This window comes from Ictalurus punctatus, chromosome 5 (genome assembly GCF_001660625.3).
Source record: "Ictalurus punctatus breed USDA103 chromosome 5, Coco_2.0, whole genome shotgun sequence".
NCBI lineage: Eukaryota > Metazoa > Chordata > Actinopteri > Siluriformes > Ictaluridae > Ictalurus > Ictalurus punctatus.
In genome coordinates this window covers 22,726,819-22,748,005 of record NC_030420.2, presented here as the reverse complement: position 1 = coordinate 22,748,005, position 21,187 = coordinate 22,726,819, and the positions used below count along the sequence as shown (strand labels likewise).

General features: G+C 38.6%; 2 protein-coding genes across 3 annotated transcripts; one reads left to right on the top strand and one right to left on the bottom strand.

Moving 5' to 3' along the window:
• Positions 1-60: 60 nt before the first annotated feature.
• LOC108265979 (TRAF3-interacting JNK-activating modulator) lies at positions 61-10,451 on the bottom strand. 2 transcript variants are annotated; one of them, XM_017468889.3, is made up of 14 exons: positions 10,266-10,451; positions 9,211-9,712; positions 6,808-6,913; positions 6,643-6,709; positions 6,510-6,537; positions 6,376-6,405; positions 5,856-5,951; positions 5,033-5,104; positions 4,691-4,831; positions 4,447-4,584; positions 2,825-2,960; positions 2,492-2,631; positions 1,917-2,042; positions 61-695 (listed from the first exon to the last, which is right to left on the bottom strand). In XM_017468889.3, the coding sequence occupies exons 2-14, from the start codon at positions 9,526-9,528 to the stop codon at positions 498-500; spliced, it is 1,596 nt and encodes a 531-aa protein (XP_017324378.1). In that variant the 5' UTR covers positions 9,529-9,712; positions 10,266-10,451; the 3' UTR covers positions 61-497. The 2 variants fall into 2 exon arrangements, with proteins under 2 accessions (XP_017324378.1, XP_017324377.1); XM_017468888.3 differs by having other exon boundaries at positions 9,211-9,694.
• A 1,112-nt stretch (positions 10,452-11,563) lies between these two features.
• atp5pb (ATP synthase peripheral stalk-membrane subunit b) lies at positions 11,564-20,942 on the top strand. The gene is made up of 7 exons (NM_001200952.1): positions 11,564-11,612; positions 12,472-12,508; positions 13,478-13,623; positions 17,531-17,694; positions 18,465-18,590; positions 19,155-19,334; positions 20,723-20,942. The coding sequence occupies exons 1-7, from the start codon at positions 11,585-11,587 to the stop codon at positions 20,798-20,800; spliced, it is 759 nt and encodes a 252-aa protein (NP_001187881.1). The 5' UTR covers positions 11,564-11,584; the 3' UTR covers positions 20,801-20,942.
• Positions 20,943-21,187: the final 245 nt, after the last annotated feature.

The window sequence follows — 21,187 nt, the reverse complement described above, 5'->3', positions numbered from 1 at the left end:
ATTTTTTTGCTCAGTGGGATATTTCAGTTAAAATCACACAATAGAAATGACTTCAGTAAATTTCAATTCTGTACACAGCTTTTATTCAAGTCTTTTGATTTTAATCAACCAAAGTCTGTCCATTTGAACTTAAAATGGAACAATACTAGTTTGAGATTGTGTAAATCGTTAACTTCTAGAACGTACAGATAAAGATAAGAAAAAGCATGAATACAAAGTAAACCTTAGTATGAAGGAAGGATACGTAACCTCACTTTGAAACCTTACAAGGATCAAATATTTCACTTCTTAAACATCTAAAAAAAAAAAATGGTTACAAGTTCATAACTATATAATCTATTCTACATACTACACACACTGTGCAACATTTTTACTAAAATTATTTATGGTGTATTTTGGCTCATATCATAATAAATATATGTTATATAAATATATGATATACAACCAATAAATATCAACCTAAAGCTAATACACATGTGAATATGATGGTGTCTCTTTCAGACAGGTCTGAAGCAGCCCGCATGTTGTGCGGATGCTGTCTGCATTAGATAGTCCTCCACTCTCTCCTCCACTGCAGAGTAAAAGTCACGGAGCTGCTCCCTGACTGATGGACGGTAGATCCAGACAGCGAACATTACTGCAGTTAGTATCAGGATGAAGAACAGAGCAAAGCACAGAGTGCTACAGAAACGTCTCTGTGAGGAGAGAGAGGGTTAAGGGGAAAAAAAACACTTCATTATTATGAGTCAAGGAATTATTGTGAGGTAAGTTATTATAAAACATGCATTTATGGAAAAGGGTATACTCTGTAATTCAAAAAATATTTAATATACAGTTTGAATAATGCTCTAAACTGCATTTACGTAATAATCAACTGTAAGACAATCAGCTGGTGGTACATACTGTATGTTTCTTCTGTTGGTTTGTATTGACAAAAGGACTGTACTTTTATGGCCATCACCTCTGGCTCTTTTGTTAAACTTATAGCTTTCCCAAATTGTCACTCTTCTCTCCTCTGAGAAATTATCTATGATTTTCAACAAAACGCTGATACAATTTAGAAAATATGGACTCATCTTTTATATTATCCACCCATTCATCTTCTATAATGCTTATCCTACATAGAATTGCAGGGAAGCCTGGAGCCTATCCCTAGGAACTCAGGGCACAAGGCAGGGGACACCCTGGAGGAGCTGCCAACCCATCACAGGGCAGAATTGCACACACATTCATAATGAGCCTTTATTGGTCACATACACATGACAGTGAAATTCTTGTGTAAATCGTTAGTTAACTTCTAGTACGTACATATAAAGATTAGAAAAAGCATACCCCAGCATGTCAGGAAGCTGGGGTCAGAACACAGGGTCAGCCATGGTACAGCGCCCCTGGAGCAGAGAGGGTAAAGGGCCTTGCTCAAGGGCCCAGCAGTGGCAGCTTGGCTTGAACCCCCGACCTTCCGATCAGTAACCCAGAGCCTTAACCTCCAAGCCACCACCGCCCCCATTCACACACTACAGACAATTCTGAAATGCCAATCGGCCTACAATGCATGTCTTTGGACTGGGGCAGGAAACCAGAGTACCCGGAGGAAAGCGACAAAACACTGTATGCATTACTTAAATGTTAAGCCATTCGTTTTTGAATACATCTTTTTTAGTTATATATCTGGGTCTCTAATCTGTTATGCTCCGTCTTCTAGTCTATCTTTGTTTTGTATGACCCTATTCATTAAAACCTGTAATAATACCCAAATAATACGGCGGCCATTTAAGCTATTATTCCTAAATTCAAACTGGTCTTCCAACAAAATACAAGCACCAAGAAACGCTAAGAAAACTGTTTAGGCATTTTTTTTAAGCACATATACAGTTTTGCATGAGAGCATATATTTGTGTCAGTTATAAGATTCCTACCCTTTGAGTTCTTCTGCTATTGCGAGCACTTAGTGTGTTCAGCTCGTCCCGACACTGAGCCAAACGAGTCTGATAACTGTAGCACTCCTGCTCCAGGGCCTCCAGTTCAGCCTTCAGCTCCACACACTGCCATGATTAACAAGACAACGCACCCATCAATCACATAAGCAGCATTTAAGGTTATCATATGAACATATTTAATGCAATGCCATATATTTCACTATTAATATCTTAACATACATCCTCAGGGTATGGAGACTAGATACAATTTAAATTTGAATAAGAAAAATTATTTATATTACTATGGTTATGCTTGGGTTATTCTGACCTATTAATAATAGTGAAATAAAATGACTTATGCATATATACATATCATTTAATCATTTGTATAGGTGATGTTATTTCACTCACACCTTTTGTTAGGAGAAGCAAACAAGCATGTGAAGGACTTTTGTGTATCTATTTACATAAATATTGTATATATTGCTAAGATTAAGAGAAGCAGCAAATACAGCAGACATTATAATAGTGAAGCAGGCTTGAGGATTAAGCAACACTTCAGAGAGTATTCATACCTCCTTGTCCTTTAGGCTGAGTCTGTGCTTGGCCTGGTGGAGCTGCTCAGCGAGACTGTTATCCATCCCATCAAACTGGTATGACTTGTGTTCCTGCTTGTGCAAGTCTGTGATATTATTCCAGGATCGGTGACTGTTTTCTGAAAGGGTTAACCCGAATAATAAACCTGCTTATGACACGACAATATTTCATGACATTAAATGAAGCATTGGTCTTTACAATTTCAAACAAAAGACAGTCAGAATTAAAGCTTATGTAACGTGATATGATTTAAGCAAGTTCTAGGCCAGTAGGTTAAAATTCTATGCTTGATATGCAGTTGTGGAATGTACCTGTGAATTTTCCTAGTTGTTCTCTCAGGGTATGGTTGTCCTGCTCCAGCAGAAGGACAGCGGTGCGAAGTTCTGCCTCGTCCTGCTGCAGAATATCACACTGTTCCCTCAGTGACTCCTCGTTCACCCTGGATCTCTGCACAACACACACGTATAAACATTTACTGTAAGTCTTAGGATTGTATGATGTACATTCTTAAATAGCAGTTTTCTAGAGTTCTTGAAACGTAACTCTCAAGGTTTGGAGACTTGAGTGTAATGAAAAGTAAGAAAATGTGGCTGAATGACAGGCCTGTTAAACAATGTACCTGTACTGTGAAATCAGCTTGACCAACTGTCAAAAAATGACACATTTAACAACTATTCCATCCACATATTGCCACCAGTGGACAAAATTGCAAGCACAAACAATTTCTGGCCAAAAAAGTGGTTCATCTTCAGTAAGTTATTTATTCTGAGCAGGTGGTGGATCCTGGAAACATGTGCTTACACCCTGGTGGAAAGTGGAAACAGTGTACCCTGGCCCATACACATTCACACACATGGGCAATTTAGCGTAGTCAATCCACCTACTAATATGCTATTATTGGAACCTGGAGGAAACCCACATGGACGTGTGAAACTCCAGCTCAGGATCAAACTGGCAAGCCTGGAGCAGTGAGGAAACAATGATATGGATTGCACAACCATGCCACTCTTATAAAAATATCCATAAATGAAAATCTGCATAGGTTGATTTATACTCAACATACTAAAGGCTTAGGTATGTATTGACTAGGTGAACAATGTGCACAATTATTTATCAGCAACTGGCTGAAAATGCTCCATCAAAAATATAATTAGAGGACTTTTCACACTGGTAGTTTACACCGAAATAGTTGATGGTTTCCTTGAAAAATTGGTAGTGTGAAAGCTGTCACGCGGACCGGGAAGCGCACAGTGTTACCAAACCCGAGACTACCTGTAGGAAGTGGTCTGAGTTCAGTTAAACTGGAACTGTGCCATGATTCCCAGGAATGAGAATGCAACTAGTACTCGGGTCCACACTTGTTCGGGAAGTAACGTAACCTGCGTTTGTGTTTTAGCTGATGACGTCATTAGTTTCCACAACACACGTGTACCATGAGAGGCAGGGGAGGTCCACTGCTGTGCATAAAATCTGCTGCGCATAATAGCACCAAAATCATTAAAAAAAAAAAAAATGGCGAGTCGCATTGGGTTCAGCATGTGTGTTTGTGATGACGTAAAATAAAAGCAAATGCACTGGGGTTCAGTAGATTCGAGTGAGTCTGAAACCAGACCAACGATGCAGGGGGAAAACTCGCCGTCAGATTCAGACCACAGCAAACGTGCCCAATGTGAAAACCACCTTAACCATTTACAACTCCTTGTAAAGTTTTGCTGAATTTCCTCTCAAGTGCGATACCATAAATTTGTCACGGTAGCATTTTCATTTATATTCACTGAAAAAAGCTAGAAGTAATGCAGTTGTCCAAATTCATAATCTGCAATAATCTGAAAATCCCACAGCAACATAATGTGATCAAATGGTGCTTGGCCCCCTGTAATTGCTAATAGCAGCTTTTTTTTTCATTGCCTCTTATCTCTGCTTGTGGTCTGACCTGAAACTGATTCTGTAGCTGTTGGAGCTGATCTGTGCACTGCTCCTGACTCTTCCTCAGCATGTTGGAGCTCTCTCTCAGATCCTCATACAACTTCTGCCACCGCACTGACTCTGCACGGGCCACCTGTAGTGCCTCCTAGTGGAAAGATGATGTTGGGATGATAAGTTGACAATTAGAGTTTATATGATCTTGTCTATGAATGAGAATGAAACCCGACTGCTTCTTCAACAGTTGCACTAACCTGCAAGTTCTGCAGCTTGCTCTGTGCTTCCGAATTCTCTTCTGTGGCCTTCTGAATGGCCTCCAAGGCCTTTTTTTCATACTCCTCCTTCTGGCTCTCCATCTTTAACACCACCTTCTTTAGTCCATCCTGAGGAACCCTCTAAGGAATAAGATGCAATCACAGGTTGTGAAGAAAAATAAAAGAAGGATTTTAGATGGACAAAGCACTGTGATATACACTCTTTTGGTATGTTCGCACAAAACTGGTTGATAGCTTGATCTAGTTATGAATTTCTAAATTCAGTTTGTGAACACATAGTTTATTAAGATACAAATCAAATTTTCTAGGACTCAGACTTACCTTCATGCACAGCTGTAGCTGAGCCTCCAGTGTCTTGATCTTGTTCTTCAGCAGATCTTCATCACAGCGAGTCTGTGGGAGGAAAAGGAAATGCGGTACAGGCACACACACAGGCACAGCTACAACGGATGCAGTTTCACTGAAAGCCAAAGTGTATGCACTTGAGCATATATCTTAGATTTTATGACAGTGTAGTGCCATATATTGTGCCAGTATATATATATATATTTTTTTTTTTTTATCTAGCTTTATGAACAAGTGGATGTAGAAATCCTAAAAATAATATTTAAACAAATATTATGAGGCAAACCCCTCTCAGCTCTACTTGCTGCAGATGAAAGTATTATGCATTTTGTTAACTGTTTTGTTAACTGTTCTAGCACCACAAGTGCTATAGGAGAAGCTGTATATATACAGAGAACTGTGTATATATATACAGAAAAGGCCAAAACACAAAGCATGTAGGGTATTTGCTACCTAACACTTTTTTCCGGCGGTGAGTCAATGTCGTTCTCTTTTTTTTTCTCTTCACACTGAAGCAAGCAAACAGCCGGATACGTCCAAACCACAGAACCCACTCGCACATTTATATTTCTGACACAAGTAGGAAAGACAGCAAAATTATGTACGTTTCTAGTGCATATTTTCATGAGCTGTCTGGAAAATGCCTTTAAAATCTACCGACATAGATTAAGTGACTATGTCAGATAGTTTGAGTACAATTTATTTAGAACAACAACAACAAAAAAAAACAGTACAAATTACTGGAATGTTTGAGAGGTGTGAAAGGAAATAATAAACCAGTGTGATCTGCTACACATACCTTCCACAGCAGCTCAGCTGAGTGCAGCAGTGTTGACGTACTCCTCTGTAGGGCAGTCAGCTTCTTTTTCAGAACCTCCTCTCTATACAGCGCCTCCTGCACAAGCCACAAATCAGACCAGATGTGAACACGGCTAATTGTTACAGTATGTCTGATCATAATGAAGTGAGCTAACTGGTATACGTTTGATGAATTATTCGTATTCGTCCAAAAGTTAGATATTTGATTTACTTATACATTATATGAATTTGTAGTTGCTTGCGGATGTGCATTATTACACTATTGCTGTTATCAGGAAAATTTTTTATTTATTTAATCCTCAGATATACTTTTTATAATTGTAACAGGTTTAGATGGGAGCAAGGAACATTTGGATCCATGATCTAATTAACACTATAACACAGTAACTCGATATTCATGTTGCAAAGCTTTGAATGATCGACACATGCAGTCTATTCTATGCTACAACATTAATTATATAATATTAATTCAGACAATAAAATATAGCACATAAAATTACCTCTAAATAAGTCGCCAACTGCTGAATATCCTACAGTAGGCGAGATCAAGAGAAATAGACAAACTTAATAGAAATAAAATGTGCAGTTGTTACATTGAAACAGTTGCAAACAGTGACTTAATTAATCATCTCACCTCATCTTTGACAGTTGCAGTGCCTGACCTATGAGAGAAGAAAAAGCAAAGTCACAAAACTGTAAATGAAACCTACTGACAATACTACAGTAGTAACTGGATACCATGTACTGCATGAAGGAAGATCACTCACTCAGTCTGTACACTAGCAGTGTGTAGAGTCCTGTTGTTTGTGAGCTGAGTGATGTCTCTAAGGAGAGCTAGGAGAATCAAAATATACTCAAATGAGCAATGCTTTTTGCTTATGAGCTAATCAACATGTATGCTGTATGTAAAGCAAAAAAAAAAGTCTGCTTGCCTCGTTCTTGCCTAGCTTTCCCTCTCTGATGAAGCGAGTCCAGGACAGCTGCAACACGGTCATGCTTCAGTGTATTTTCATTATTCAGTGAAGCAGTGGACGCTGACTGTAGGGTATTATATAGTAAATGGTAAATGGTCTGCACTTATATAGCACTTTTTAAACCTTAGTGGTTCTTCAAAGAGCTTTACACTGTTTCTTATTCACCCATTCATTCACACACACACACCATTCATGCAGGGTGGTAGCCTGCCATTGGGAGCAACTTGGGGTTCAGTGTCTTGCCCAAGGACACTTAGACGTGGGCCAGGGATCGAACCACAAACCCTGCAGATGGGACAATCTGATCTACCACCTGCGACACAGCCGCCCCAATATAAACACAGTGCAATATTATTGCAAAGATATAAGGATAAAATGCTTAAAGTTATAGAGTCTTCAGGATAGAGAATTTAGCGTTTTGTGGTATGTGTGACAAGAATTCTTTGGATTATTACCATCAAGAGATGTTACCCCAATTCTGAAAAAGTTGGGACATTATGGAAAATGCTAATAAAAACAGTGATTTGTAAATGTTTTTAAGCAAAAAACATATAAAGACAAGGTGTTTGATGTTTGACCTAATCACCTGCATAGTTTTTGAAGATAAATGTTTATTTTGAAATTGATGCATGCAACACCTACCGAAAAAGTTGGGACAGGGGCAATTTAGGACTAATAGCGATGTAACAAGTTGAAATAAGAAGGTGATGTGAAACAGCTAGGGCAAGTGTCTAATCATAGTATATAAGGAGCCTCCAAAAAAGGCAGTGTCCTTCAAGAGCAATGATGGGTCAAGGCTCGCCAATCTGCCAACAGATAATAATCCAACAGTTTGAGAACAACATTCCCCAAAGACAAATCGGTAGGATTTTGGGCATTTCACCTTCTACAGTGCACTATATAATTAAAACTTTCAAGGAATCTGGTCAAATTTTGGTGCCTAAAGGGCAAGGCCGAAAACCACTTCTGAATGCACATGATCTCAGATCCCTCAGACGTCACTGTCTTAAAAACCGTCATGAGTCTGTAATGGAGATCCTGACATGGGCTCAGGAATACTTTGGTAAACCTTTGTCAGTCAACATCATTCACCGCTGCATCCACAGATACAAGTTAAGGCTTTACTGTGCAAAGCAGAAGCCACACATCAACACTGTCCAGAAGAGCTGCGGACTTCTCTGGTCTCGGTCTCATCTGAGATGGACAGCAGCACAGTGGAATCATGTTGTGTGGTCCGATGAGTCAACTTTTCAAATATTTTTTGGAAAAAACAGCCGTCGTGTTCTCCGGGCCAAAGTGGAAAAGAACCATCCAAGCTGTTATTAGCGTCAGGTCCAAAAGCCAGCATCTGTCATGGTATGAGGGTTTGTCAGTGCCCATGGCATGGGTAACTTAAACATCTGTGAGGGTAGCATTAATGCAGAAAGATATGTACACATTTCGAGCAACATATGCTGCCATCCAGAGCAGGACAACGCCAAACCACATTCTGCCCGGATTACAAGTGCATGGTTGGGTAAGCAGAGAGTGCAGGTGCTAGCATGGCCTGTCTGCAGTCCTGACCTGTCTCCGATTGAGAATGTGTGGCACATTATGAAGCGCAAAATAAGGCAACGAAGGCCATGTACAGTTGCACAGCTGAAGAAATATATAATGGATGAATAGGGAAAAATTCCACTTGCTAAACTTAACCAACTGGTGTCTTCAGCACCCAAATGCTTAATAAGTGTTATTAAAAGAAAAGGTGATGTTACACAGTGGTAAACAGTTGAGTGTACCAACTTTTTTGGAGTGTGTTAGTCATCAGATTTGAAGAGTGCATATTTTCAAAAATCAGTTAAATTCACAAAGTAAAACATCAAATAATGTGTTAATAATGTGTTTTCAATATAATACCGGGTGAATTTAATCTTCACGTGACTCTTTTTTTTTTTTTTTTTTTGCATTTTCCATACTTTCAAACTTTTTCAGAATTTGGGTTGTAAAAAAGAAGAGGCTGGTAAGGACATGTTTGTAGCTGCTGTAAATTAAAAGATAACAGGTACTTATTTTGCAGATTTTCCATAACAATAAATGTTATGGGGGAAAATGGTTGAAATGTATGATGTCATTTATTAATAACATTTTAAATTGTAATCATTTGTAAATTGCTCTGATATAAGAGGAATAAAAGACCTCGGGATGTGCTGTTATAGGAAAATAGTTCAAATCGGACTGCATCAAGCCACCCCAACGTTGATTACTTTCCTATAACAGCATGCCCCCTTGTATTTGAAAAATAAGTTATTTTTAAACAACAACAACAGTAACTTAAACTTGTATACAGGCTAACAGAATATATATGTCTTTACTCTTGTTCACCTGCTTAACTGGGCTGAGTTTTGGACGCCTGTATGATGTAGACATTTGCGTCACACGACCTTCCTCTTTTGCGTAATTACGTCTTGACCGTGGAGATAGAGCGCTCACACTGCAGTCAGCTGGTCGCCTCTTTGAAAATTCATCCTGCCTTTTGCGGTGTAGTTCATTCTTAATCCATTTCGTATCCACATCTCTGGTTGGACTTCGGCATGTTGTTATATTGTTTCGATCCCCAAGATTTCTGTGCTTTACAGCACGTCGTTCCACTTTTATATCATAGTCACACTGTTGACTTGTGTTGCCATCAAGAGTGATCATCGTGCCCTAGTTGGATGGAGCCTTGTGCTTTGATGCTTTTCAAAAGTTGATGCTTTATGGCAGTTTTCTCAGTTTTACATGTATATCTCAGTAGAAAGGATGTATGGTTATTCACCTCTGAGGTTTTTTCTGGCTTAAGAGCACACACTCGCTGATCTTCACACAGCTGCAAACACATAACAAACTATCAAGCTTCATTTAATTATCAGGTCCTTTTAATGATTAATACATCTATTAGTAGTTCCAGCTTTTGAAAACAGTTCTGTCTTACACTTCTTCTGAAAATGAAACCCTACATTGTAGGATACTAAATTGAACCTTAAAGAGAGCAAATCAAAGAACCCATTGGAGTACTAGAACGAACCATTTTCCCTATTAATGTCAAACTGGCAAAAAGAATGACAATAAATGATTAGATGAAAAGATGACCTTTTAGAAAACAAGTTAAAAAAACAACCCAAAAGATACAGCACCTCATCCACTGCTCACATTCATTCATTTACACAATGCTATAAATTTCACATGTACTCCTATGATGTGCTATGCAACATTTTCATTTCTAATTTCTCAGAATGTACTAATTACACAAACGACAAAGGATGTTTAGCATTTACATACACTGAATATTCATGTTAGCTGAAAAACTGCACTCATACATTAACGAGAGCATAGTAGGAAACAAACTGAAACAAATATTCGTAAGAATCCTTTAGTACTAGAAACTTTGATGAAAATACCTGTTTCATGTGAGTCCTGGAAAACAAAATAGTGCTGAAAATGGAGTCTGGGAAAACATTTCAGCTGAGAAAGTGAAAATGAGTTCGAACAGTAAAAGCGGGTTACTTCTTCAGCCTTGCCAGTTTACAGGAAGTAAGAGGAAGCACACAGTCTTGCATGAGTTGCTCTATCTCTGCAGCCACCCATACTGAAAGTGCTGCTGCACAAGGATGGGCCTTTAGATTAGAAATGGTTGGTGTGTTCACAAGGCACTACTCAGCTGAACTGCTGGTGCTTGAAAGAAGCAGCACATCAGTACAGATGTGATCATAACATCATGGCATAAATGTGTGTGATTGAAAAGTACAGTTTTAGTTCTAAAATAAACACACGTTTAATCATTTGTAATAACATTTATAACAAAGTCTATTTTTTACAAGGTTTTTTCTTCTTCCCATGATCCTGAAATGCAGACGAAATCTCCTGTTGAACATGTGTCTTGTAGAATTTTGCATATATTTAACAGGTGAATGTGCTCATATCAGGGTTGTATGAATGTGGTCAGACTAGAAGGTATATTTGTTCATAGCCTATAAAGGAGGCCTCATGGAAATAGGTGTCTTAAGCCCGAGACTTTAAGTGGATTCAAATACTAATGCAAAAATAAGAAAATTTTGGAAGTATTTTAATGATTATATTTCAAGGTAAAGTGTAGTGTTATTTGCAATTTGCAAAGTGCTGTAGACTATTGTTTGAAGATATCTACAACAGGCACATACTGAAGGTTGTTATGGAGGACACTTGGGTTGTGTTTAAAATATATTTTACCTTTCCGTCACATACATATTTGTAATGTAATGTCAGTGGGACACAAATGACACTCCAATTGAGGATATAAATCAATGAAACAGCAGGGTTGAGTTCTGTCCTTGACCAAAATAGACAACATGCACAAAAAAAGTATTTCGTATCTTATTTGAAACTTTGCTGGGACAAAAAACCTAAGTAAAACAATGTAGGATTTTATATGGACACTGAATATTCTCAATCATTCTACCTATAAAATGACAAATAAACATTTGTGCACTGTGTAGTAAATTAGGCGCCATTTCGTCTTACCAAACATGTCGTGTAAAACAAACTACCCCACCTGCTGGTTCATAGTGTATCTCGAAGACCCGGATGTAACTGAGGGAGTTACGCGAGTTCTCGCGATATCATGAGTGAGATTTCTGCAGCACCCTTGCTCGTTGCAGAAGGGCACAGTGAGGCCGAGGAGCGCCAGTGTCTGCTATAGGATAGATTTCGGTCTGGGTTATTGCCCTTCCTTCCTCCAGATATGCTGTCCAGACTTGTGATAGTTTCAGGTTGGTCATTTTAAACAAAAACAAAAAACAACAAAAAAACCAACCCGTTAACGTGGTTGCTTTATTGTTTTAGCAATGTTAATGTATAGCGAATGTGAAGTTGAAGGGTAAAAAGAGCAGGCCTGACTTCGCTAGCTAGCTAGCGTTAGCTATGTGAATGAATTAGCCAGTGAGTTTGCGCTAAATATTCACGGATATTTCAGAAGTTGTTGGAGTTAAAATACGTCCTGAGGATTTTTTTGTTTGTTGATGCTTATACTGTCGCCAAACTAACTGTTAGTTGAGGTGCTGTTAGCCTTTAGCCACATAACCATGCAATGCCGGTAACGTCAGTAGTCCAGACAGACGTCCTTCATTTAGCCCAAGTCCAAACGCGTGTACTACATACTACATCAGAACCGCTTAGAATACTGCATACTATTCAGCACGCTAGTATACAGTATGTATTGGATGTAGACGTAATGTTGTTGGACAGTTTAAGTAGAGAGCAAGTATCGTTTAAATCGAGTGGAAAATGACTCAATTTGGGGGCTAAGTGGTTCACTGACTTTCTGACCTGGAAGTGAAATTGCAGGTTTTTGTGACCAATGAAGAAAAAGATTCATTTACTCGATACAGTAGATCTAGTAGCTGCAACTTATGGAAGAGAGAAGCAAAGTGTTTTGTGCAAAAGATCATCATTACCAGCTTAATTTGCCTTCTGCTACAGCATATTTCACTGGATTTGAACACAGGCTGTGTACACTTCTTCATATCCAGCTTGCCATCTGAGTAACTTTGAAGTAGTTGTATTGAAGGGCTGTGGGTCTCATTGAGAATGACATTGACATAAAGGATTGTATCTGTTCTCTCTGTCCAGGTTCAGCCCTGAAAAACACTGCTTCCTTTGGACCCTGGTACGTATGCATGACTATATTTACATGGACAGTGGTAATCTAATTATTGACCTTATTCTGAATAAGACAATATTGTGATTAAGGTGTTTACACCAGTCGCTTTTAGAATACTCCTTTCATGTTCAGGTTTTACATGTTATAGAACATAGATCGGTTAACGGCACACGTCATTACATCCCCATGCCACGCCGTCCGACGTTCCCTCCAGAATTTCACGTATCGGCATACAGTTCGCCTTCGTTATGGTATTATATACAATTTTGGGTGTTTCATTTTTAATTTTACGAAAGCTTCAAGCACAGTTAATTATTCACTGCTTGAAGCCGTGGGCTGGGTATGAAACCGCAGATTTACCTACTATATACTAGCTGAACTACATGTATTTTGCCTACTGTATAGCAGGTAAGAATGCGGTTTCAGACACAGCTGTGCTTTCTTGTTTACCGTCAAATGGTTGAGCACTGCCGTGTGTGTACATGTCCTGTTGCAAAATGCGGTGAAAACTTCCACCTTGAGCAAGGTGCTTAACGGGCCCTCAACTGCTCAGTTGTATAAATGAGATAAATGTAAGTCGTGCTGGATAAGGATAAGTCTGCCAGATGCCATAAATGTAATGTAATGTAAATTATTAAGATATAATGCACAACGATAATGCAACTAAAACAGGAATACTCCACATGTCTTAATTCGATTTGTGTTTACTTCGAGTATGACTTTAGTCGGATTAAGGTAATCAGTAATCATTGTTTACATGCTAGTTTCTTAATCAGAGTATTGTCTTAATTGGGTTAATATCGGATTATTGTTGTCCATGTAAACGTACTGAGTGATTGTTTTCCCCACTATGAAAATTTGTTTTGACATAAACATAAAATTTGTAAACACTGAACTTTTTTTTTTTTTTTTTTTTTTTTTTTTTTTTGGTAAACTTTTGATGTGAAAGTTTATTGAATGCTTGTTTTGTTTAAGTGTGGTCCAGGCCTCTCGTTCCCTCCACTCGTCTCCTCAGAGCCTGGCACCTGTGCCCCCTCTGCCAGAGAAGGGAGGAAAAGTCCGCCATGGAATTTTTCCAGAAGAGCTCTTCACGCTACTGTACCCAAAGACTGGTGTCACAGGTAATAATTTTTTTTTGTCTGTCACTTGTCTCGGTGGTGGCCAATTCAGGAAGCCCAGATAAATAAATTTCATTATTATGCAGCAGTTGACTTGTAATTCCCAACGTTTGACCAGCTCGGGATGTCACGATACCAAAAATCTAGTAGTCGGTACCGATACATGGTGGCCCATTAGGATGTAGTTTATAACATTGCAATGCGTCAGTGTCATTAATAAATAACTGGCTATCGCAAACATTAGATGGAGCATAACGTTAGCTGGTTTCACGGCCTCAAACATAATATGGGGCCCATCTTTCAGGTTCTTCGCCAAATTCGAGGTGTTTCCTCGCTTTGTTTGAAATGAATGGTAGCATCGGTTGCACACTGGCTTCAGAGCATCACTTATACCTTTGTTGTCATCCTCCTTGAATGCGAAGTATTTCCATATTTGTCTCTTACCACCATTCCTGTCAATGAGTGGGGGTCGAGCTAAACTTGTCGCCATCTTCTGTAGTTTTTCCCATGTGCTTGTAGGCATTCTTCTTCTTCTTCTTCTTCTTCTTCTTCACCACTTGTGGACTGACTAAAACACTTGCACGTATTTGCTGCCCCCATCAGTTGCGGAAGAATTGCAACCTCTTTACCTTCATTACTAATGGTACATACGCTACTGCAGAAAAACAAGTACAGTCACTTTTTTTTTTTATTAATGTTGGTACCGAAGTATCGGCTCTCGTGACATCCCTACGTCCAGTAGAAGCCAAAGAAAATGACCCCTCAACTTGAAATTCCTACCCATCAGTTTGGGGTTAGGCTTCTCAACTACAGGTCCTTCCCCATTTATGGCGTTAAGTCTAGTCAGCATGGCTGTGCACAGTGTCTAAAGTAAACAAAGTAGCTGCTCTTACCTTTTGAATAAGTTATGATGTTGGTTATATTTGCTTTAGATCAATCGACATGCAGGCATATTCACTTGTTAAACCTATAACATTGACTATACAGATTGCTGTTTGAGAAGGAAAATGCACATCACTCATCACAGTTAACTGACTAGCTTGTTGCTTAACATGCAGGCATCCATCTTATTTTTTTCCCACTTCATATTTAGAATTTGCCAAGTTCGAAAAAGTCCTTCCAATCTGTGAATTTCCCCTTACAAAGTGCAAGTCAAAAGCAGCATTAGTGTTTTATTTAAATTTTCCTGGCAGACAAGTAGCTTCACCAACCAGACAAAGAAAATAAATCTTACTTTTTATTGACTTTTGCACAACAAAAGTTGTTATTTGGCATGTATGTTTAAACGTAACGTGCTTTATGTTGGTGTGACACACCTCTCTGCTGTAACTATATTTGCATGCTACAGTACACACACTGGCCAGGATGATCTGATTGGATGATTTTTACTAGTGTAAACGTATGACCGACAGATTTTTCTGAATCAGGTACCAGCAGGACACACTAGGGACACAGTTCACTCTCCTGCTAGCACAGAACATCACGTTGCTTTTAAACATATTGGGAGACCTTTCCCAGACCCAAATAATATTTATCTTACAGTGTGAGCAGAGAACACCACAACTCATAGCCATTGTTCCCCAAAGACCTGTAGACTTTTTTTGATATGTTAAATAATAATAATAAAAAATTATCAAGACTTCATATACATTTAGTCTGTGTTGATGCTCTTAACCAGCTAACTATTTTACCATATGTTATTACATTACGTTAGCTACCTCTTTTTAGCCCAGTCAGTTTGGGCTAATCTAAACACAGGACAGAGCATGCATGCTGACATGGTGTGGTAATTATGGTTAGTCCGCTCTGTGTTTGTGGTCAACAGTGACACTATTTGGCATGAGTCCATCCTAATCAGTGCCGAGTGAGTGTGTTGAATCACTGTTAGATCGGTTGTTTAGCCTATTGACTGTGTGTAGGAGAAGTGCAAAGCAAGCAAATGTCACTTAGAATAGCAACCATACCATACCTCATTTTTCAACTTTTCCTTGCCTGCTCAATACTTCTCTACCTCTGCTTTTGTTTCCCTGTTTTTGTAATGAAATGGCTTAAAAAGGGTCCAAATTATTTAAAACTGGTTCACAGTAATGAAAATTGTAGCTAGGCAGATGTTTGGCTATGGCTCATACATGCAGACATACACCCTAAACATTGTTTTGAAAAATAATTACATATGCAACATACAGGGGGAATGGTGCCTTAGTGGTTAGCATGTTTGACTTGGGGTTGGGTTTTGAATCCACCCTGTGTACGTGGAGTTTGCATGTCCTCCCTATGTTTTGGGGGTTTCCTCTGGGTACTCTGGGTTCCTCATCCAGTACAAAGACATGCGTTGTAGACTCATTGGCATTTCTGAATTGTCCGTAGTGTGTGAATGTGTGTGTGATTTTTCCCTGCGATGGGTTGGCACCCCGTCCAGGGTGTCCCCCACCTTGTGTCCCTTGTATCCTGGGATAGGCTCCAGGCTCCCCCATAACCCTGTGTAGTATAAGCTGTACAGAAGACTGATGGATGGATATAAAACGTACAGTATTATGCAGTTTAGGTCTTTTGCTGTGATGCTGAGTCTTCCTTTTTTTGCATAAGTAATTTTTTTCCACAAACTTTTCTCAACTTTTCACAGGAGATGTAAGGCATTTATCAGTCACCCCTGAATGGTGCTAGTTCTTCACCATCTGCTTGGTGTCATGCCCCAAAAAGACAACAAAATGAACCTTTGTCTCAGTGGGCAATGCATTGTTCCATTTTAGAAGATTACTTAATGTATATACAGTGCTGTGAAAAAGTATTTGCCCCATCCTGATTTCTTCTGTTTTTCTGTATATCTCACACTAAATTGTTTCAGAAACAATATCTAAGATAAACCAATGGCAACCTGAGTGAACACAATATACAGTTTTTAAATGATAATGATGTGTATATAAATTTTTTTTATCAAATACCAACTAGGCCTGTGTGAAAATTTATTTGCCCCCGTAGTTACTAATTCCCCAAATCTATGAAACTGCATTCATAACGGGGTTCAGCTGGACTAGACACAACCAGGACTGATTACTGCAAACCCTGTTCAATCAAATCAACACTTAAATAGAACTTTTTCAACAGCATGAAGTTGGTTAAAAGGTTTTGCCCAGTAACACACTATGCCAAAGTTGAAAGAAATTTCAGAAATGATGAGGAAGAAAGTGATTGAAATACATCAGCTAGGGAAGGGTTACAAAGCTATTTCAGAGGCTCTGGGACTCCACACAGTGAGAGCCATTGTCTCCAAATGGAAAAACTCTGCATAGTAGTCAACTTTCCTGGAAGTGTCTGACCTTCCAAAATTCAATAATCGTAATAACAATCTGCTCTCTACCAGAAAATCCTAAAGGAGAATGTCCGGTCTTCAGTCCATAAGTTGAAACTCAAGCATAGCTGGATTATGCAGCAAGACAATGATCCAAAGCATAGGAGTAAATCTTAGTCCTTGAAGTAAGTGAAAGACTGATCTCCAGTTAACGGAAGCATTTGGTTGCAGTTATTACTGCTAAAGGTGGCACAACCACATTTTATGTTTAAGTGGGCAATTAGTTTTTCACATGGTTGATAGGCATTGGATAACTTTTTTTTTTTTTTTTTTTTTGGCTTCAATAAAAATAAATATTTTGTTTTATGTTGTATTTTGTTTGAAGATCTAAACCTATATAATATGAGATATATACAAAAACAAAAGAAATCAGTTTTTGAAATGAGGCAAATACTTTTTCACAGCACTATGCAATGTTGGACTATCTTAAGTCTCATGGTTTGATTACAGATTTCACAAATTTAATAAATATGATGCATGTCAGGCTTTGTTGATATTTTTGAGAAAGCGCAATGAACATCACCACACTGCCTCCTACTAATGACACACTTTGTTTTCCAGGACCTTACGTGCTCGGCACCGGTCTGCTCCTGTACTTACTTTCTAAGGAGGTCTACGTCATCAACAATGAGACTGTCGCTGCTGCCTCCATTGGTGCAGTGATTATTTATGGTGTCAAGAAGTTTGGTCCCCAAGTGGCAGCTTTTGCCGACAAATTGAACGAGGTGGGTTTTATTGGGCAAGTCATGCTCTTGTTGACCAGGTTGGTCATACTTTTATGGAGCATGTATTTCCAATTAACTATGGAAGTTTCTGAAAATAGCTTGCTTGCCGAACTGAATTCAACTTGATTGGTACAAGATAATGATGGAGTTTGGTTTCACACTAACGCCTGGGAGAAGAGATGTTTTAAAAAAGGTTAATAGAAGCTGCAAGGCGGATATCCAGTGGGAATTGATTCTATAAATGAGGGGCAGCAACTGAAAAAGCTCTATCCCCCTTAGTTTTTTAGCCGGGGTCGAGGGACATACAGAAACCTATCCGAAAATCTTAGAAATTTGTTAGATGAATGTGGCGTAAGAAGATCTTTGAGATAAGAAGGAGCTTGATCGTTAAGAGTTTTAAAGACAAACAACAGAATCTTAAACTGAATCCTAAAATGGCCCGGGAGCCAATGGAGCGATGCTAAAATTTGGGTGAAATGATCAAGTTTCTTTTGTTAATGTGAAAATTCTGCTAACAAAGTTGTAACCGTAAAGTGTGTCCATATCCTATAGTGAAACATCAGTGTCAGTGTATTTACATCACATTTATTATGATTAGTGTAGTCATAAAATTAGAAAAAAGAAAAAATTTCTGTACTTAAATTTTAATTTCTGTGTTTAATCTAAAACAGTTTGTCCTAAATTAAGTAATATATAAACTATTAAACAGTTTAACTAGTGTTGATGAGATGCCACAAAACTTTGATATTTCCTGTTTTTTCTCCCTGTAGGAGAAAGTGACAAAGATCCAGGAGGTGAAAGACCAGGCCATGGGCAGCCTGGCTGAAGCCATCGAGCAAGAAAAGAAGGAGCAGTGGAGAGTGGAAGGAAGGCACATGCTTTTCGATGCCAAGAGGGTGAGAATGTTGAAGAAGATACATACCTTTCTTTATGTAAAACATGATTTTTTTATGCCTTTGCCACTAGGTGGTGGTAGAATTATGTTTTAGGTTGTCTGTGCATGTGTGTCCCTTTGCTTTAAAATTGATCCGATCAAGGTCACAGCAAGGTTAAATGTTTTTAAAAAGTTTTTTTTCTTCAATATGTTCCATCCTGGTTGAAGTCAATTCTAAGTGTATTTACTACATACCAATTAGTAACAGAAACAAAAACCAATTGTAAAAGAAGACTTGTTGGTAGCGGAGGCATCCGCGGTGACGCCGTTCGTGTCAGGTTCTCTTTATGTTATCTTTGCATCACGGAAAGTTTTTATTCACAAACTATTTTGTGTTGGACCTATAAGTACTGCGGCAATCAAAATATAACATGAGCAAGCATTTAAGCTATAAACGTGTGATGAAAATTGTAATTTTAGTCATCGTTCTGGCCGGTCTCTTAACATTCTGTGCTCTGACGGATCAAACTTTGTAAAACACAGTAGTTATATTTAAAATCTTCTCTCTTTACATTATGGTTTACAGAACAACGTGGCCATGCTGCTGGAGACCAACTACAGGGAGCGGTTTCACATGGTGCACAATGAGGTGAAGAAGAGGCTCGATTATCAGGTGGCACTTCAGAACTTGCAGCGTCGCTTGGAGCAGGAGCACATGGTCAACTGGGTGGAGCAGAGCGTCATCAAGAGCATCACACCACAACAGGTACGTGGTTCATCAGTGTCTTGTCTTTGGATTTGTCTCGTTATGGAGAAGCGTTATGAAACCCTCCTAGACCCTTGAAGTACTTAAAAGTTATTTAGGTTGAATATATACAGACGCATGTGAAGACTTCTGGAGCCTCTTCATGTGAGAATCAGTAATATAGTTGCATTCCATAATACAGACACATCGTCAAACCCTTATGTTAAACGTCCCGTTACTGTCCGTTACTTCTTGAAGGGAAAATGTCAATTTTCACACAGTTTTGGCTCCTGGTATAAGTTTGGATTTGCAGTATGTTGCTGGATAGACTGGATTATAATTGAATATTGTGCATGTGTAGTTTATGATAGCCCACTACTGTTGCATGCAAAAAGTGGCTGTGGTGATGTCTATTTATTAGTAATTAGTAACACAAACTCCATACAACCGCACCTGTCAGCATTGCCATATCCAGTAATAAGTTCTTCCAGTAAAATAAAGCACTGCTGACACTGTAAACTGTCACTTGGATCCAAGTTCCATACCAGAAAGAATGGATGAATGGAAATGTGGTGGTTGTTGTTGTTGAAGTTACCTGCTTTAAAACAGGGGTTCTCAAACCATTTTGCAGATGAGAACCACTTTAAATCTAAACTAAATTCCATAGGTGGCCATAGCACGAAAATATGAGCATAACCCAAGTGTTTAAATATTAGTCCCATTATTTAAATGTGTTCAACAATAGAGCTATTTATTACCCATAAATAAATAGAGCTTTTTATTCATGGAATGTCCACTGATGCAGTACATTAGGTCCAAGTTAACATTATTTATTGGCAGTTTTGGAGGTTTTGATTAAACCCATTCAATTTAAAGCGACCAGTCAAAATCTGTTAACAACTATAATAACACAATGTTAAATAGAATTACTTTGGGTAAAAATTCTACTGGTTGGGGTTTGCGCCACTGTAACCACTGCTTTAAATTTCAAAGAAATTTGTAAATGAACTTCTCAAATAAAGATGCAAGTATAATCAGATTGCCTCTGATGAGCATGTGTTGTACAATTAGTATATTTTGTACGTTTTTAAACGTTTCCGGGCAAGTTTGAGTAATCTGATATTAACGAGGATCTCACATCACACAACTATTTAGCAAACAGTTTGCTTTAGTTGTTTATACAAAACGAAAAACAAGGCATTGGATTTACCTGACTTTCACTAAATGCAACCATGGCTCCTGCCACTAGATGGAGCCCTCACCTGATCCGGTTACAGCTTTTTTTTTCATTTAGACAAGGAAGTGCAGAAACTTCAAGTCAGTTAATAAACTGAAACTCATGCTAGTGATATTCATCTTAATGACCACACATGGTCCTGACTGATGTTTTTCTCTGTTTTGATTTTCAGGAAAAGGAGAGTATTGCTAAGTGCATCTCAGACCTGAAAGTACTGGCTAAGGCCACTCAAGCCAAGGCCACAGCATGAGTTTTTGTTGATTAATCTTTCTCACATCCATAATCAAGCCACCTGATTTTCTTTATGAATAAACTATGTCCTCGTAAAGATGGTTTGATCGTGTCCTTTAAGTGTACATACACATTGAATAAAATATTTGGTTACTCACTAACCGGCTTCTGTGCATTTATTCCAGAAGAGAGGTTACTGTATTTTCTTTATATGATCCTGTGTTGTTGATCTGGATGATTGAATTATTGGTTTTCAGCACTATGACAACCATCATGTACAAATACCTCTTTCCAACTCTTAACTGGCCATAAATGCTATCGCTAGCTCGTTATCCAGGAGGGTGAAGTTCTAACTGTTCTCGATTCATGCGTCATCTTAGGCCTTTCGAACAGCCAAAAAAAAGGT

What these genes read in the sequence shown, in the direction of transcription:
- LOC108265979 (XM_017468889.3), bottom strand. Translation starts at nt 9,528, where the DNA reads ATGATCACTCTTGATGGCAACACAAGTCAACAGTGTGACTATGATATA. An exon ending in AGCTACAGAATCAGTTTCAG is followed by an intron (nt 2,961 to 4,446) that starts GTCAGACCACAA and finishes TGTGTTGTGCAG; the next exon opens with AGATCCAGGGTGAACGAGGA. An exon ending in ATAGCAGAAGAACTCAAAGG is followed by an intron (nt 696 to 1,916) that starts GTAGGAATCTTA and finishes CTCTCCTCACAG; the next exon opens with AGACGTTTCTGTAGCACTCT.
- atp5pb (NM_001200952.1), top strand. Translation starts at nt 11,585, where the DNA reads ATGCTGTCCAGACTTGTGATAGTTTCAG. An exon ending in TGCTTTTCGATGCCAAGAGG is followed by an intron (nt 18,591 to 19,154) that starts GTGAGAATGTTG and finishes TATGGTTTACAG; the next exon opens with AACAACGTGGCCATGCTGCT. An exon ending in AGAGCATCACACCACAACAG is followed by an intron (nt 19,335 to 20,722) that starts GTACGTGGTTCA and finishes TTTGATTTTCAG; the next exon opens with GAAAAGGAGAGTATTGCTAA.